Here is an 18,272-nt window from a genome sequence, read left to right on the forward strand (position 1 = left end):
AGGATTTACTGCTTTTCTGTGTAATTTATGACAGTAGATAAAAGAGTCTTTGAGTTTTGAGCAATCTGAACACGTCACTGTGGGCTCTTTCAAATTTCTGGGAACATTTTTACCTTTAATTTTATAGGCTTAGTGATTAATCAGTTCATCAGGATAATAATCTGCAGACTGTCTGATAACGAGCCCTTTAGGGTTGTGGTTAACAGATTGATCATTTAAGTATAAAAGTAATTTACAGTCAAAGCGAGGGCATAAACAGCTTCCAAGTATTCATTCTGAAGCTCTATTTGACAACATTTTCTAGGGCAAAGACGAGACTTTCACAGATGCTTCGACACAGAAAGTAGAGCTGCTGTGATTAAATCACTCTGCACCTATTCTGACTATTCGATTCAACAGTTTGAGTCACTTGTTTAAGAAAAATACGTCTAAATTCTCTGATTCTTGGATGTAAATATGTTCTGGTTTCTTTTGCTACTTCGCTATAACAGTAAACTGAATATCTTCTGTTTGTGGACGAAACGAGGACATCATCTTGGGCTTTGGGAGACAAAGATTGACATTTTTTGCCATTTTCTTATATTATATAGAACAATAAACTTACTGTTTAATCGAGAAAATAATCAACAGATTGACAATGAAAATAACCATTAGTTGCAGCCCTAACTGAAATTAAAGTTTAGACTAGAGCTTGAGAATTTCTTTTTTTAATGTGGAGATCTAAACGTTTTCAGAGGAATTATTTTACTTCATCTCTTTTTGACTCTTTAATGACCCATTTATAACCTCCCGTGACCAACCGCTGGGTCTTGACCTGCACTTTGAAGAGGACGTTATGGTGAAAACACTCAGAAACTTCAAGGTGTCATTAGTAAATCCCATTTTCTGGCCATAAAGCAGATTTTGCAATGCAGCAGCAGATAATTCCTCACATTAGATCAGCCTACAGGACATGTGATCTCATAAACAGGAACATCTCTGCTGTTCAGCAACGTCTCGTCTGCTGGAGCAGGGGGTTAATTCAGGCAACAGGATTACACAGCACGTGAAAAATGAATTAGGCACAATTAGTCAGCCTATATCCATGAATATTGGTTCTTATGGGTGACTTGAAGGGATTTAATGATTAATTTTTTAGGGCTGTCTGGCTGGATGAGTGATACACGCAGACTTGAAATGCTTCCATGAGTCTTTCTGGTGTTTGTTTTAGCGGTTTAACACTCAGAAGAGCTATTAAGGCGGCGACAAACCTCTTGTCATTCAGGCATGGCACAAACAGATGGGAGACGTCATGCGAAACGTTTCGCGATGACGACATCAGTCATATTCCAACTTCAGCAAAGGCGTAAACAAAAACAAGATCCTTCGCTGGTTTCCCTCATGAGGCCGTTTTAAATACCACTTTATTTCATAAGGCAGTCGAGGAGGGAAACAGCAGAGTTCAAAGCCAAAATCTGAACTCATGTAAAGTTTGTGACTGATTTGCAGTGCTGCGACTGTGATCTCACGCTGACACGGTCTCTTTTTGCCTCTTTTGAACATAAATCGGCCTTCAATTTATTAAGGCATGATAGAGCACCAGACTGAAGTAAACTGACAGTTTGCAATTTGACAGGGTGACGGGGTGTTTCTTGGCCCTAATTGACATCTTAATCACATATGACTATATCCAAAGGAGCATGACTGCAAAAAGAAAGTTTGCATTTTCCACAAATGACCCATAAAAATCTTTATATTGAGACAATAATGATATATTAAAAAAAAAAAAAAAAAGATGAGGCCATAGTGCGCTGATTACATCGAATACGGAAAGGAACCACAGATTTTTAGGCTTTTTAGTCGTCAACAAGTAGTTGCCAATGAGTGAAATCATCAGATATTCATTTTAGTCATTTAACTAAGCAAAAATATCAAACATTTGCTGGTTCCAGCTTGTTAAATGTAAGATTTAGCTGCTTTTCTTTGTCCTTTATGAAAGTAAATGAAAAGTCTTTAGGTTCAGGACTATTTTTGGACAAGAGAAGCAATCTAAAGGGCTCTGGAAAATTGTGATGAGCATTTATCACAATTTTGTCACATTTTATGGACTAAATGATTAATCAAGAAGGAAATATTTGTTAGTTGCAGCCCTATAGTGGAAGTTTATCGATGTGCAAGACCAGATGCACAACAAATTAGGTACAAATTATGAGGAAAAAGCAGAAATACCCACAGAAATGTTTACACTTTTATCCAAAAAGACCAGAAAAATCACAACCACTTTAATTTCCATGCCATATCTGTTTGTTACTATTAAATTCTGGCTACTGAGGAACTATTTATTTCAGCCAAAACAGAAAAAACACTAGCCAGCAGCCACAAGACTTGAAACATTTCCATCCCTGAGTGCATGTTTCCGTCTTGAAAATCGCCTTTATCACACAAAACTCATCTTGAAGCACAAAACCACAAGTTCAGGACTTGATACCAAAGAACACAGACAGGAGCTGGAGAGCACAAACTTGCACTGGAGTCCAAAGCCGGACGTAAACATGCAGGGGCAGATAAGGACCTCAGACTGTCCTTGAGAAACCATCAGGAGACAAACAGTGACCAGCAGCGGGAGAATGAAAAACAGAGGTGCACTTACAGATGGAGAAACAGAGCTGTTGGGGAGGTAGGGGTCAGGCAGCATCAGGAACGGATACCCCGGATACGCCGGCGTCTTGTACATGCCTCCATCTTGGTGCTTCGACACTGAGGTCAGACATGGAAAACCACAAAGAGTTAGAAACTAAGTACCTCCAAAAAAAAATGGGATAGCAGAAATCCAGGCTCTCCAAAATAGAGGGAAAATACAGTAGTGGTACTGAGGAAGGAAGTATTAAAATGCCTTTATTGTAGTGGCTAAATTATTTAAAAAAAACCCACCATGTTTCAACCACTATACATCTTCATCAGGGCTTTCACCAAACAATCTTAGAAAATGTTTTAGCGGGACCATTTGTTTGAAGAGGTTTTCACATTTCTTAATTTTCTATCCTAACTCTTTCAGCTCCGTCTCTGAGAGCACAGGTTTCACTTTAAACTTTAATTCATTTAAAAGTAAAAGTTGCTCATGGAATAAGTGAAGCTACGGGTGAAACACTGTACAAACATGATATGGGTTAAAATTAAAATTAAATCTGATACTTACTCCCACAACACTGCTATAGGTTTTAGATGTGTGCCTCAGAACAGAGAGAAAAACCTGACATCCAAAATAAACATGCATACAAAGTAGGTCAAGTATTTACAAGTGTTCTCGTTACTACATGTTATATCCTTGTATGAGCGCAGACTACAATACACGAGACAAAAGCGTTACAACCGTCACTTTGCCTGAGAGGCGTGAACTCCTGTAGCCTATGTGCTAATTTATCTCTCACCACCACCCATTTAAGCTTCAGAGGCCTCACTGTGGGTCAGATATAACCAGGTTATACCTGGTCTGAACCAAACGCAGAGACACAGCCTGCACTTTGTTTTTTTTTTTACTGGTGCACCCCAAGAATGCTGCAACAATTAGTCTATTAATCACTTTTCAATCGCCATTGACATTGTTCCAAGAACAAATGTTCAAATTCTCAGATTTCAGTTTCTTTACTCCTCTGTGACAGTAAACTGAATATCTTTTGGGTTGAGGACGTCACCTCAGGTCTTGAGAAGTAGCCATCAACATTTTCTGACACTGAAACAAATAACTGATCAATTAATGGAGAAAATGACAGATTAATCGACAGTGAAAATTATCATGGCTTGCAGCCCTGCACCCCAGTCCCCCGTGTTTTCTGAGGGCGCTGAAACTTTGAGCGTGGCCAGAACCGGGGTGCCAGAATACTAAATGATGCTATCAACATTATTCAGAGCCAGTGAGATTCTTTTTTTTTTCTGTGGGGTTTCACCCGTTCAAAATAGATGCTTTTGAAAGCTCAAATCCTCATTTGCAGAAGATTTTGCTCAAAAGAACTCAAAGCGAGAGCATGTTTTTTTCCTTTTAGAAATGCTTGAAATGAGTTACACTACTGAGTACGGCCTACAGTGACGCCTGTAATTAAAACAGCCGTGTATACGTTCTCTGCATGTGCCTTTGTCTACAGAGGGAAAGTGAAATTGCTCAGTTCTTTTGGGTGGTAACCCAAGAGGGGACAAAAAAAAAGTTAAAATAAACCTCTTAAGGACCCTGGTTGACCCCACTTTTGGCAAACTCTGGCAAAAGCTACACTGCAAAAAGTGTAAATCTAAAATGCATATAGACAAATCAGCACAGAACAGGGCTACAACTAACGATTATTTTCATGTTCGATCGTTGTTCATTGTCCCGATTGACTGATTAGTTGTTTACCCCATAAACTGTCAGAAAATGTTGAAAAATATTGATCATTTTTTTCCCCAAAACACAAGGTGTTGTCCTCAAATGTCTCATACCAGAAGATATTAAGTTTACTGTCATAAAGGACTGAAGACACTTCAAAACAGTCACATCGAAGAAGCTGAAATCAGGGAAATTTTATATTTTTTCTTGAAATAAATCTAATAGAAATCATTTAAAAGTTGACAGTTAATCAATTAATCAACTAATCATCGCAGCTGTACAGGATAACACAAGAAAATGTTTCATACAAATGATTTTCGCTGCATATAAGTGAAATGGTCTCGTCCTTACGTATGTATTTAAGGTACAGAGACTTTCAGGATCCATGTTGCATTAAATAACTTGTTAAAACTGACATTTAAAGCAGGCTATCTCTATTTAGTGAGTAGATCTGCAACAAATAACCGATTATTAATCAACTATGTACTACTACTATGGAATACTATGTAATTAATTGCTACTTTGACAACTGATTCATCATTTAAAGTAATCTCTTAATAAAAAAAAATGTCCAACATTGCTGGTTTCTGCTTCTCAAACGCAAATACTTTCTGTTTTCTTTAGTCTGAATGTGTTTGGGTTGTGGACAAAACAAGACATCTGAAGACGTCACCTTGGGCTTTTCACCACTTTCTGAGATTTTATGAACCAAACAACTAATCGATCAGAGGAGGAAATGATCGTAAGATAAATCAATAACGCATAATCGTTAGTTGCAGTCCTGTACGAGTCTATAAAATCTATAAAGCCAAGAGACATCCAGGTTCCACGTTGCATTAAATAACTTGTAAAAGACATTTAAAGCAGGATATTTCTACTTGAATATCTTAGGGCGTGTTCATTTGAAACAGAGGAAACTAGACGAAGTGACAGAGAGATAAACTACAGCTCTGAAGACATGATGGACATCTTTTGCAGTGTACACCTGAAAACAACTCTTTGAAGTTTTAATGTTGCAACACGTGTCCCCGTGACCAACATACACTCCAGTGGGTGGGTTGAGGAGGGGGGGGGTGTCTGGTTGATTGGGGTTTAATCGCTTCTCAGCTGTTTTCTCAGATATCTCTAAGTGTGTAAATGTTTCTTCTTCTTACCACCGTCGAGATGCTCCCGGTGTTTGTCTGGGAAGCCCCTCTGCTCGCCGTGCTGCGCCCGTCTGACCGCCTGGAAGGACCGACAACAAACACGGAGGTCAGAAAAGTTCAGAAAAGGGCGAAGAAAAGCGGCCAAACAAGCGTTTTAGTAGGTGAAAGCGAGTTCCAAGCAACATTATATGGTTTAATTTGTGTTTTTGATGATATGGCATCCCCGTCCTGTCCTGTAGTGAACCCCTGCGAGTTGTACTACTGTAACCCTGAAGGCATTTCCCTGCGCTTCTTTTCGCTCTCATTCAACGCTTGTCAGCAGCGTGTAAAATAAAACAAGCTTTCTGTCTTGTGTTATACACACTCACACACACACTCCGTGCCACCTACCGCTGCGTTGGGACTTTGATTTATTTCCGACTCGTTCACCAGGGAGGACTTGAGGTCGGCCAGGTCTCTCTCCGTGAACGCGTTTTCTTGGATTTTCTCCTCCTGCTCCCCTTCGTCTTTGAACGCTATCATCTCATCATTCGCTCCCAGGTCGTCCCCGCCGCCGCTGCTGAGCTGAGGCATGGCTACTTCCCCCCTCCCTGCGATGTATCACACACTTTTTAAGAAATTACAGTCACGAAATAAAAGTATAAATAAAGAGAAGAATCGGGGGACTTCCTTGCTGTTAAATCTCCTCAGTCCAAAGTGCAGAAAAAGCCCCACCGCATGCAGAAAGAAGGAAGAAAAAAAAAGTTGAGATGTGGCTGGCTGCTTGGTGGAGGACTAATGTTTCCCTACAACAGCAAACAGCTCATTTGAGCCCAAGACAAGGCGAGGAGCCCGACATCAAAGAGCGCCGACCGGATGATTGACAGGTCCGATGACTTGTTGGGGGGTTGTACGATTGTTTCGGCGGAGAGCTGAGCCTCTTAAAGAGACATCACCTCCCCGAGCTCAGTGAGCACGCATTATTCATGACTTCCAGCCAGGGGCGTGTTCACACCAGCCACGGTCCCGGCAACTTCACTCAAATCAAACAAATACACTCTGAGGAAACAGGACATTAAACCCCACGATTCTGTGTAAAAAAAAAAAAAAAAAGAAAAAAAAAGAAAATAGATATATCAGTGTAAAAATGTTTTTAAAAATTATCATTATTTTGTGTTTAAAAAAAACTTAAAAACTACATATTTCTGTGTGAAAAGTGCAGTTTACACTTGTGGAAAAGAAGTGTAAAAAAATGTAAAAACTACACATTTATATGTTAAAAAAAATAAAAGAAAAGCTATGTATTTTGTTGTAAAATATAAAATTACTTATTTCTGTGACAAAAGTTTAAAAACTAGCCTACATATTTCTGTGGATTTTTTTTTAAAAAGTTTAGTTCTGTGTAAAAGAAGATGTAAAAAATTTAAAAAATGCATATTTTTTGTAATAAAAACTTTAAACTACATATTTCTGTGTTGAAAAATGTTTACAAACTACATATGTCTTTGTAAATATATATATATATATAAACAAACATACTTAATTCTCTGTTTAAAAATGTAAAGTTTACACATTTCTTTGTTAAAGTGTCAAAACCCTAAAACCATATTTTGTGTAAAAAAGTAAAAGCTGAAAAATGTAATGTTTACACATTTCTTTTTTAATCTTACCATTTTTTTTAAATCAGGAAGTCTCATTAAGATCTAAAAAATCTATTTTTACAAAAGAGACCCAGCCAAGGTAGTAGCCAGCTGAAATATTAATTCTGGTAGTTTTATGAAATACTGTGGTCAGCCTTGCTGATTACAGTTATGTGTTCTGGTTTCAGAAAACAAAGCACCACACATTTTCAGTGGGAGACAGGTCTGAACTGCAGACAGGTCAGTCTAGTTCCTGAACTCTTTTATTTTGAAGCCACGCTGTTGTAACACGTGCAGAATGTGTCTTGACATTGTCTTGCTGAGACAAGAAGGGACGTCTCTGAAAAAGACACCGTCTGGATGTCAGCAGATGCTGCTGTAAAACCTGTATGTACCTTTCAACATCACATCACATACAGGTTTTGGAGCAACACATGCTGCCATCCAGACGTATAAGGGTTGTTGTTACTGGTATATAAAGGTAATTGGTATCTTTGATTAGTATTATTATAATACTGGTGATATTTAAAAAATAAATATTGATATGATATTTATAATACACATATGACAATATTGTGTAAATAATCCAGTGCCTTTTAAACATACTGTATGCTCTTAAATCATTTCCATATCTTTAGTTTAATCAGTTCATCTGGTTGCTTTTTGCTGTGTTTTAAATATAATGTCACATTTTGTACATTTTTTTTTTTGACAGTTATGGGTACAGACTCTCGCCACCTTCATGTAATTCATTTTCCAAAAAAGAGACAAAAACAGACAATAAAGTTTGAGTTAATTTGAGTGATAATATTTTTTTTCTTTAGAATTATCGTGATAATATTGTGAATTCTTTATGGCCACGATAATCATGTAGTAAAAATCTGATTCTATGACAGTTCTAATATAGTTCAACATTCACAGGGTGATGTTAAATATTTTTAATTTTTTGATACTGTAAGTACCAGTGAAGGAAACATACTGAAAATCTGTACTCAAATAGAAGTACTGTTACATCACTGAAATTTTACTCTACAGGTAAAAACTACTGGTGTTAAAAAAACTAAGAACTTGAGTAAAAGAACAAAGCATTCTTCTCAAAAACTACTCAGATAATTAGGTATTTTTAATTGATGTTTAATCAATAGCAGGAATTCAATTGAAAGGAGTTTGTGTTTCTCTAAATTCAGTCTAAATTACTCCCAGACTTGAAAAAATATTCATATAAGTAATTCCACCCCTGGTAAGTACATAGTGCTGATATATGTTTTCAAATTAAAGGTAGAATATGCAGGATATGCCAGTTGTTGTTTGTAAATGCATCAGAAGTTACTACTGACACACTGAGTTGGTAAAAAGCCCTGAACACAACAAAATAATGAGAGGATAAGAAAATACAGACAGAGGGCAGAATCTCTGCAGATACCCCTCCACACACTTCTAGTGCATCATAAGTGATGACTGAAAGGAATCACTTTTATAGAGTTTATACATAAATCCTGCACACTATACCTCTAAGAGCTTTTACATTTAGTATTTTTACACTGTGATGCTGCTACTTTTTGTTAAGTAAAGTAAGTATTTGCTTCATCATTCATTATCTTTCAAAGAAGCTGCATCCAGAGTTAGTTTTTCTTCCTGTTTTACTGTGATTTTAATTCTTATTTACAACATTTCAAATGATTAGCAATACCTCATCACTTTGAAGCTCAGCCATAATCCTAAAGCAAAGTTTGCACAGAATATGTACTTCTGTTTGTCACCAACTGATTTAAAAATCAAATTGTCTCCAAATGACAATGATCCAGTTTGAGAAGCTAAAACTCATTTTCATATTCAAATGTGGGGAGGAGGCTTTCCTTGTCCAGTGTTTGAAGCCAGTACATTATTGTCTGTGTTGCTCTTTTTTCAAAGGTGTTTTACCCAGCATGCTTCTCCATCACAGCTTTAGTTGTGGTTCATTCACCAGGATTTTAATCTTAAGCAGTGGTCTTTAACTTTTTTCAGGTCACGGACCATATAGGGACCCCTTAATGCATTGAATGTTCATTGGTCTTCTTTCATTTGTGTTTACCTGTAGCTGCTGAGTCAGCAGCAGCTGTAGCATGGCTAATGCTAGCGGTGTTAGCTTCACCCTCTGCTGTTGGTTTCTGAAGTGGAGGGTGTGTCAGAGTTTCCTCCTTGTGAAGTTACAAAGCAGTCCATCATGTCTCAGTAAAGTGTTTGTACTCTTGGTATAATAATACAACTAACTGGCCAATATGTTTCAGTAATACATAGGTTACCATTATAGATAGGTGCTGTGCAGTGATTTAGTATGTTAGCTAGCCTTCTGTCACTGTCGTGTAATTTAAAATGAACAGTCTGATATATCTTTGCGTATAACATACTAAATTTATATTAAGGTGTGTTTCAGACATTTCTAATTTTTGAAAGAAAATCAAGGATTTGGTGCAGTAAGTCTGAGGACCCCCTAGGGGTCATGAACCCCCTATTGAAGACCCTTGATTTAAAGAAACCTACAGTATAAGTTAAATGCAATAATTATGCATTTAAGTTGAAGAATCAATATAATAATACACTCCCATCAAATACAGTTTCAGTTTGTAAGGTCCATCTGGAGGGGGCTGGTGTAGCAGCACTACTTGTTTCTATACAAATAAACATTAAATTAATTTTTAAAAAGGGTATTTTTATCCTCACTCACTAGAACTGTGTGGCGGAGGCTGTGTCTGCAGAGACCCTGCCCTCTGCATTTCCTTATCTTCTCGTTATTTTGCAGTGCTCAGGACACTTTACCGACCTTTAGTGTTTTGAGAACAGTCAGCTATCTTCAGGTGTGTTTATGAACAGCTCGGACAAATCAAACTGATTCTACCTAAATATATTAATAAACATAAAAAATAATATTAAGAACACACATGATAGTGTGGTGACCTGTTTCTGGTAACAAAACATGCAGGACAATAAATTGCAGATTTATGCAAGGTGAGTTTTTCAGCTGTTGAAAATGCAACATTTTGAGTATGTTATAAAACAGATGTACATCAACACACAAAACACACACACACAAACTTGACTTTCATTTTGAACGTCTTCTGAGGGCTGCCTGTGTCAGCTGTTGTGAAGGAGACAGCAGCTCCTATCAGCCACTTCTGGTGCATGAAACCCTGCCTTCTCTTTCTCCTCATTGGTTTTCGTTAAACATGTGTTGTGCTGCTTTTAAAGGTTGACCTTTTCTCATTAGTGAACATACTTTTGGTGATTCATCAACAACTATACAGCTCTATTGTTCGTAAAGCCAACAACGCAGCTGGTATCAAAAGTTATCATCATTAAATGAGTTAATAACTTTGATAATTTATGCATTGTGAGTTTTAGTCCTTTAGTAGCGGCTTCTGTCACACTGTTCAGTTGGTTGTTTTCACATTCTGGAGCAAAACTCCTCATTTGCATGGACAGAAAAGTGGCAGCTCAGGCAAGAAGGAGCAGCAACAAAATGTAGGACATTCTGTGAAAAAACATCAGAAGGCACGGCATGCTCATCAATAACAGATACACAGCATGTTTTTGGCTGGTCCGTACATCCCCCAGATTTTGTAACAGTCTCCAAAACAGCAAAAAGTGTTAGCTATTGCAACTACTTGATTGGAGGAGGAGGGAAAGAGGAAGAAAAAAAAAAAAAACACAGTTCAAAGATGTAGACTTGAAGTTCTGATTTCTTATCAAACTTGCAACTTGCCTCTCCCTATTTTCCTCCCAACACCAATGCATTTTTAATGCTGATACAGTAGCATAGCTGGTCTTCAGAGTTTTTAATTGAGAAATATTTATACACTCCCATGCTGTGACTTAATACATGACTTAATCTGAGTCGGTTGCCTTGAATGAAAATGATGATCCACAGCTGGGAAACAGAATTAAATACAAACAGAAAATGGGCCTGGTATTTGCATAAAACTGCATATTTATACAATATCGTCGATGCATATTAATAAAAAGATTAAAATGAGCGGTTTTAATGTATGCAAATCTAAATTATAAATGAGTTGTTTAAACTCCTTGTTTATTCGCCTTGATTAAATATAGACAGCTGTTTTTCCAGAGAGACAGCACCTCTCCTGCGCCGGCCACACCACCCCGTGAGCCTGCCACGCTCTGATCTTAACAGTTTCCCTTGAATATCTGCGCTCATAGTTACACACATTCATCACATGGGTTCACAGGTTCACCTGAGGCTGCAGTCTGTCTCACTCGCAGACAGCTACACAAAACGTAAATCCTGAAATGAGCAACCTTTCTCTGCACATGCTTTCTCTCTTGAAATAGGCGCTCAGACCTAGAAACACTTACACTCTTTATTTCTGTCTCTCTTTCTCTCACACACTCTTTTGCTATGAGCAGTGTGATTATTCTTGTCAGATCAGAGTCACATTTTAAGGTCGCACCAGCCTGCCTTATCAGTCCAGAGTTTTTGTGACTTACTCGCACCCCGAGCATCCTTTCTTATTATCTTTTATCTCAAACTTTAATGACTGATGTGACATCACACATCATCTGTTGGCAGGAAAGGCCAAATAAGGCTACACATGCATGCAGCAGATAGAACAGATAAGCAGCCCACACAGAAAACAAAAAGGATGCACAGCTGCTGTGACCCCACAAGGCGAGCTTTTCACATACATGCACAGATATGGATGCTATATCTGAACAAGACAAAGAGTGTGGTTGTTCTGATAAAGGAAATGTTTGATGCAAAGACATTTATATTCATATATCTAATTATTGTTTCTGTATTGTTTCTATTTATCTAAAGATTACAGAGATATAGAGCAAATTATAGAGCAAAATATTTGCAGTAATGCTAAAACTTTAAGACATGAATTTTGTCTAAAAGATGCATAAAAATCTATAGGTATTAAAAGAAAACATTCTGTTGTATTACAGTGTTTCCACCTAAGTGGAAGCGGTCAAAGCACAATAAACAAAATTTGCAGCTGCAGATTTTTGAAAATGCTGTGAGTATTCATCATTGCAAGTCCAACACCCAAAGCTCTTGTGCTTTTGGAAAGTACTACCCGCCACAAAGCAGGAACTTTTTTGGGGGTAAAACAATGTACCCAGAAACTAATTTAGACCCCAGTCCCTACAGTGGGAAACGCACTGTGTTCCTCCCAAGGTTCCCAGTCCCTGGGGAAGTTTCTTGCATTATGTCATGGTCACACTGAGGAGACTTCACATCTTTGCTTTGCTTGGAGTTCAACTTGAAATAAATTTTGACTAGCAAAGTTGCAGCCTCGATCAATAACAAAGACGTGTGTGTAGCACTCACCTCACCAGGTGATGGCCCGCCGCTACATTCACGCATGGGTGACCGTACTCTGAGACCAGTACCTCCCAACCAGGTGGTCCTGACCCCCTCAAGGGGTCATAGAATAAATCTGAGGGGTCACAAACAGAAAGCCTTTGTCAACTTTTTTTTGCTCTTTTTTTGGGTCATTTTTTCTCTTGAAGTCTTAAAAGTTATTTCAATAAAACACGGAAAATAACGCCCAGTTGTTGAACTGATCACAACTGGTAAATGCAGCCTTTCACAAGTGGGGTCACAGGTCAGCCACAACCAAAACGTTTGCGATCCTCAGATTCAGATTCAGATCAGTTTTAATATCCCACAACTGGAAATTTGTTTGGTTCAGTGCTCCAGACACTAAAGACACTATAGCACATTAAAAATCAAAAAACATAACAATAATAATAAAATATATTTGATCACGCTGAGACAGAATAAAACAATAAGTCCAATAAAAACAGTTTATCTGAACTTGGGCACAGATCCCTTGAAGTACTCTCCTGCAATAAATTATTCTAAAATTACTTATGTAATTGAAAATATGCATTTAATCGAAGCCAACTCCATTTTTGAAATAAACCACACACAAACCCAACGCTTTTTGAAGGCTTTGTTTATGTCCTCCCATCTATCCTCCTCAGTGGTATAAAGTGCACATGACACTTTGCTTTCGTGGGGTGAAAACAAGTGCTGTAAACGTGACGGGCCAATCACCAGGTGTGTACATCGGTACACTTTATCACAGGTTATCTAATGATGTTGTTGAGTTAATGACGTGTGCCGATTGTGTCTGTAGATCAAAGTGAAGCAGAAATGAGTCATAGTGATGTGTAACTTAAGTTTTAACTGTGAAAAAATATGGCTTTACTATAAAATACCTGCTTTTAGAATAGAGTTTGGTTGAACAGTCAACTCAAAAGACTGTCAGGAGCAGAGGATATTTTAACGGTATTAATTCACATAGATTGGGCGGACCTACCTTCAAATAATGAACCTTGTAAACAGCAAAAAATAACGATGGAAGCAGATCCAAAACTGACCTGTTTTCTACTCGTCATGGCTCGTAGTAAAGGGTCACGTAAGAAATGCAAACTGCAATCAAAATATAGATTTCAGTTCTACTTTGCTTGGAGGATGAGTTTGGTGTACTGGCTGGTGGTTGCTTCTTGGTTAATACCTATAATTTTCTCCACTGTCCTGATTTGTTGTTGCAGACCAAAACACAGAACAATCTGAGGTACTGATGTGTAAAACATTTGCAAAATCCTTACGGTGGTGATGGGAAATATAAGGGGAAACGGGATCTTTTGCTCTTGCCTGAACCCAAACATTTGTTTAATAAAAACAATATTAACAATGCAAATGAATAATCCTACTCAGCACAAAATACACAAACATCCACTCCTCTGTCAGTGTGTAAAGCACTCATTTAATATGAGAAGATCATTTCAATGAGCTCCTTTCCATTGCTCAATCATTGGTGGGGGAAATGCTCCTTCTTTAACATGTTTTTTTTTTTTTTTCAAAGATGAATCACAGTTGGTTCAAAAAAAGATTATATACTGTGCTTTCTAAAGAAACATCAGGCGCATTAAAGCTGCAGAGTAATTAAATCATGTCCTTTCATTGGGGTTAAGCCACATCCAAGCGAACAGCTCTTAACTGGAACCACTTGTGTGCTTTTTATTGGTAGTTTTCCTACAATCAAAACCATGTCCTTGGAGGCAGCATCCAGCCAGCAATGTGGAACCTCAACAAATCTTTTCAACAGTTTTATTTTGTGTCTAAGTTTCTGCTATAAAACGGTAAAATAATCTACTTTAACAACAGATATTCAACAATAAAATCGTTTTAGTGAGATGACTGATTTATGTTTGTTTTTAAGTATTAAGTGGATCAAGATCAACCACCAATCTGCATGCAAAAACAGTAAAAGGTCAAAGAGAGACGATGTTCTGTGCAGAGGAAGGGTTAGCCAATCTTTAATCAAATTAAGCACATCTTTAAAGGGTAACTTTGGTATTTTCCAACCTGCAGCCTACTTTTCCCATGTTTTTGTGTCTCAGTGACTAGTGGGGACAACAAATAATAATTAGTGGCTATTAGTGTGTACTGAGGGAGAGCGCTGCAAACGACTGTGCACCATCAAAGTGTGTCCACTAAAAGTGCTTGTTTTTGCCACTGATAGACTCAGATTGTCCTTCTAAGTGGCTAAGTGTCTTACCAACTCTGGTTGTTTGGTCAAAATTAACTTTAATTTACCACACACCAAAAATTTAAAGGTATAGAATTGGGTAGGAACAATAGGGACATGTCCATCATAATAATTTTGCAAATATTAAATATATTAAAATATAACCATTGTTGTCCATCGGTGTCTAGTCAATGTTAGTTAGTGAGATTCAGTATTGTGACAAATCACCTGTGCTAATTAGACAGTGTGTTCTGAAGTTTTGAAAGACTGTGCCTTCTTTATGCCTCTCATTTGTCTACTGTCTGTCTATAGCCAGGGGTCTCTTTTTACTGCCAAAATATTTAATATATAAATTAAGTGACTAGTGAAAAATCTCGTGAGTTCAGACCATCAAGGGGAAAGTGAGTACTATACAGAAATCTATTATTTTGTCATTTATTCCCATACATGCTGTAATCTCAGTCAGCAGTCCTCTGGCAGCAGCACAACATGTCTCCATCACCCTGTGACTCAGGCAGGAGACCAGTGCTTGGCAACTTACTGAAATTTAGTTATTAGTTACAGGTACCAATTTACATCTCTTAAAAATAATAACATTACTTTACCAATTATTGCATATAAAATTAATTATTTATTAAGGAACGTAACTTTTTCTTTTCTTTTAAAAGTCTACTTAAATTCTCTTATTACTGCAGACATAGCTATATTGCTGTAGTGTAGCAATATTATTCTATATTATTGTAGCTACATGCTATTATATTATTGTTGCAATATTAATTTATTGTAGCTACTATATTAGCTATATTATTTTGGTATAGCTATAATGTAGCAAACTGACTCATGTTCTGCTTATCTTATTTATTATCTGAGTTATATCTTTAGAGCCCATCTGTATTTGAAATGTAGGAACTGCTCTAAATTTCAGCAAAAGCTTTAAATTTGAGCAAAGGTGTCGACACATTCATTGATGGAACATGTAGTTCCTGTGAAGGTAGGTTTGATATGTGTAGGAGGCTGAATAACCTTTGAATCATTTCAGAATTTCTAACACTTATTTAAGAAGTGGCACACAGAGGTGGAAACATGAGTGGCAGCTGCAGTACAGTTTACCAGCATCAGTAAAGGTCACATCTGGAAACCAAGGAGTAAAAAGCAGTCCAGGAGTTACTGTTAAGATGTCCTTGAGCAAGGCATTCAGCATGCACCTTTTTCTGTAAAACCACTCACAGATTAACAAAGACTGGTTTCAGCCTTCATGTATGAGCGAAAACTGAAAACGGAGCATACTGGCTCAGCAAAATAAGCCCAAATTTATTTGTAAAAGAGAGAGAGAGATGTTGTGCCAGATAATGAGTCTTGTTCAAGTTCTAGTTTGCTGAGTGTTTGCTGATTTGAATGTGTCTGTCTCTTTTGATTTAGCAGAATGCAGTCCCCTTCACCTCTTCGTTAGCTCCTTATCAAACATTTATGAGCTGATATCACAGATCTGCGGAGGGCTTTGGGGGTGAAATCAACAAACATAAACAGAGGAGGAAAAGAGCTTTGAAAACACATCGCTGCCTGGTCTTCAGTAAAGGATCAGTGGACGAAAATGCAAACACTTTATTTCTGACTTTGAGTCCAGTGCGAGATCTAAAATATAATGAATGTATATTTTAATCTTATCCCAAGTAACCTAAAACAAACCAAGCAGAAAGTTCAGCAACTACTACAAGCCAAAATGCAGTTAAATCGCCTACAAAGTAGGACAAAATTACTTTTTGACATGTTGGCTATGTCAAATTCTTAATTATAAATCAATAATTACAAAGAAAATATCTTACATGTGCAGTAAAAACAGAACACAGCTAAAAACCAGTCAACTAGGCTACACAACTAGCTACACAGAGCCAAATCCTGCTAAAGCTAGCTAGAGATGCCAACAGCTAACCTTGACTGTTTAACAAATCAATAAATATATCAATTTCAGTTAAATAACAACTTTGGAAATTAGTTTGTTATCCAACAGAAGCTAAGCCCATCATGGAGAATAAAAACAGATAAACTAGACCTGCTAAAAAGCTAACTAGCATAATCAATAGCCTGGCAGAGTAGCAGTAATCAGGTCAGATCAGGTGTGGCCATGCTATGTTTAAATAACACATTTCTATGTTTTCCTCTTGGTCAATGTTCATACTTTTATGAAGGAATGCCAAACTATCCTTTACCAAATGCATAATCACAAAAGAACATCGTGTTAAATATGTAGTTAGCTAAAAACTAACAACAGAGCTAGCTAAAGCAAGAGAGCCAAATCCTGCTAAAGCTAGCTAGAGAGAGCTACAGACTGAAGCCCCATAACTGTTTAATAAATTACTAAATATATAACGTATTGGTAAATTAGTGTGTTATCCAATATAAATAAGGAAGAATCTAAATCCAGTCATGGAGAATGTTACAGTTAAGTCATCATCCAGTCAACTTAAAAACATTAAACTCCTTTTTGTCAACTTAAGCTTTCAGTGCAGTATCTCATAAAGTTGGTTTATAACAAGTAAAAGGTAAAGATCAATTTCCAACACATTTATATTGAAGAAGTAATAACTCTCATCTCGATTAATTTCAGATTTCGCCAAATTAAAAGCACAACCTGAAATAAATAAAATACTTAAGATCCAAGCTATAAAACTGTTTTTTGGCAACTCAGGACTTGACTGCTGAGTTTCACTGAATCTACTCCAAGGATCGTCTTCTAAAGTGCCATCCTTTTTTTAAGAGGAGATTACCCCCTATTTCTTTTCTTTTTTTTTTTTGAACCGTCTATATCTCAAAACCCTTCAAATGCCTGCACCCAGCCTGCTATCTTCTCCCTGTGTGCTCAGAGGAAAAAGCAAGCGAGCTGTGGTTGGAACAGCTCCATCTTCGCTCAGGCCTGCTTCAGTTCATGAACTTTTTAAAGACGTGCATTAAGAAATCATGCCCGGCTTATGAAAAAACAGGTCTGATGGTGACTGGAAGTAGCAGCAAAGGAGCTTCTGCGCCACACTGTGTCACCACATTTGCACACACACACAAACACACTGCGAGGTTTGTCTCAGTGGTGCGTTGCTGAGCTGATAGAGGTGGGGTGATCTCGCAGATTGAAGCATCGGGTTCGAGTGGTTGGGAGGTTATTTTTGAAATGCATCCCATGGCTGGTCGCTGATAACTTGCGTGTGTCGGTTTCATTTCTTCAAAGTTACGTCACAAACTAACAAATACACTGTGAGGCTTAACACCGAGGAGCCTGTAAGAGTACTGAAAATATGTGTGTAAACCAGGACTGATCAAGGTGAAAAAAGGGTTACAAGGAGAAGGATTTTGTTTTTTACTCATCTTTTTTTTTTTTTTTTAAACTAATTTCTAAAGCATTTAATGTTTGACACTTGTACCTCCTTCTCAGCATGACTGAGCAATCCAGAACATGTAAAATAGATGCAGTTTTTTTTTAAGTATCTAGAGATTAGATACTGCTAACATATGTGGTCGATTCACACGACCTGGACTCCAATCAGACTTGAGTCACAAATTTAATGACTTTAGGCTCGACTTGACAAAAGTCAAGAGAGACTAAACTTCAAACCATAGAGATTCAGTTTGAAGCTACAAAAGTATT

The 18,272-nt window shown here is 37.4% G+C and overlaps 1 protein-coding gene across 3 annotated transcripts in view; it reads right to left on the bottom strand.

The window, feature by feature from the left end:
• The window catches only part of tcf7 (transcription factor 7), a 100,279-nt gene extending 93,716 nt beyond the window's left edge, over nucleotides 1-6,563 (bottom strand). For 2 of the 3 annotated variants that reach the window (XM_084729930.1, XM_084729929.1), the window contains exons 1-3: nucleotides 5,869-6,561; nucleotides 5,488-5,557; nucleotides 2,630-2,736 (exon numbers count right to left, since the gene is read on the bottom strand). In XM_084729930.1, the coding sequence (XP_084586056.1) occupies nucleotides 2,630-2,736; nucleotides 5,488-5,557; nucleotides 5,869-6,051 (360 nt within the window). In that variant the 5' untranslated portion in view covers nucleotides 6,052-6,561. Of the gene's footprint in view, nucleotides 1-2,629; nucleotides 2,737-5,487; nucleotides 5,558-5,868 lie in introns of all 3 variants that reach the window. The other variant, XM_084729928.1, reaches the window with a different exon arrangement.
• Nucleotides 6,564-18,272: the final 11,709 nt, after the last annotated feature.

The sequence above is a fragment of the Lutjanus erythropterus genome, chromosome 11 (genome assembly GCF_056507025.1).
Source record: "Lutjanus erythropterus isolate fLutEry1 chromosome 11, fLutEry1.hap2, whole genome shotgun sequence".
NCBI lineage: Eukaryota > Metazoa > Chordata > Actinopteri > Lutjaniformes > Lutjanidae > Lutjanus > Lutjanus erythropterus.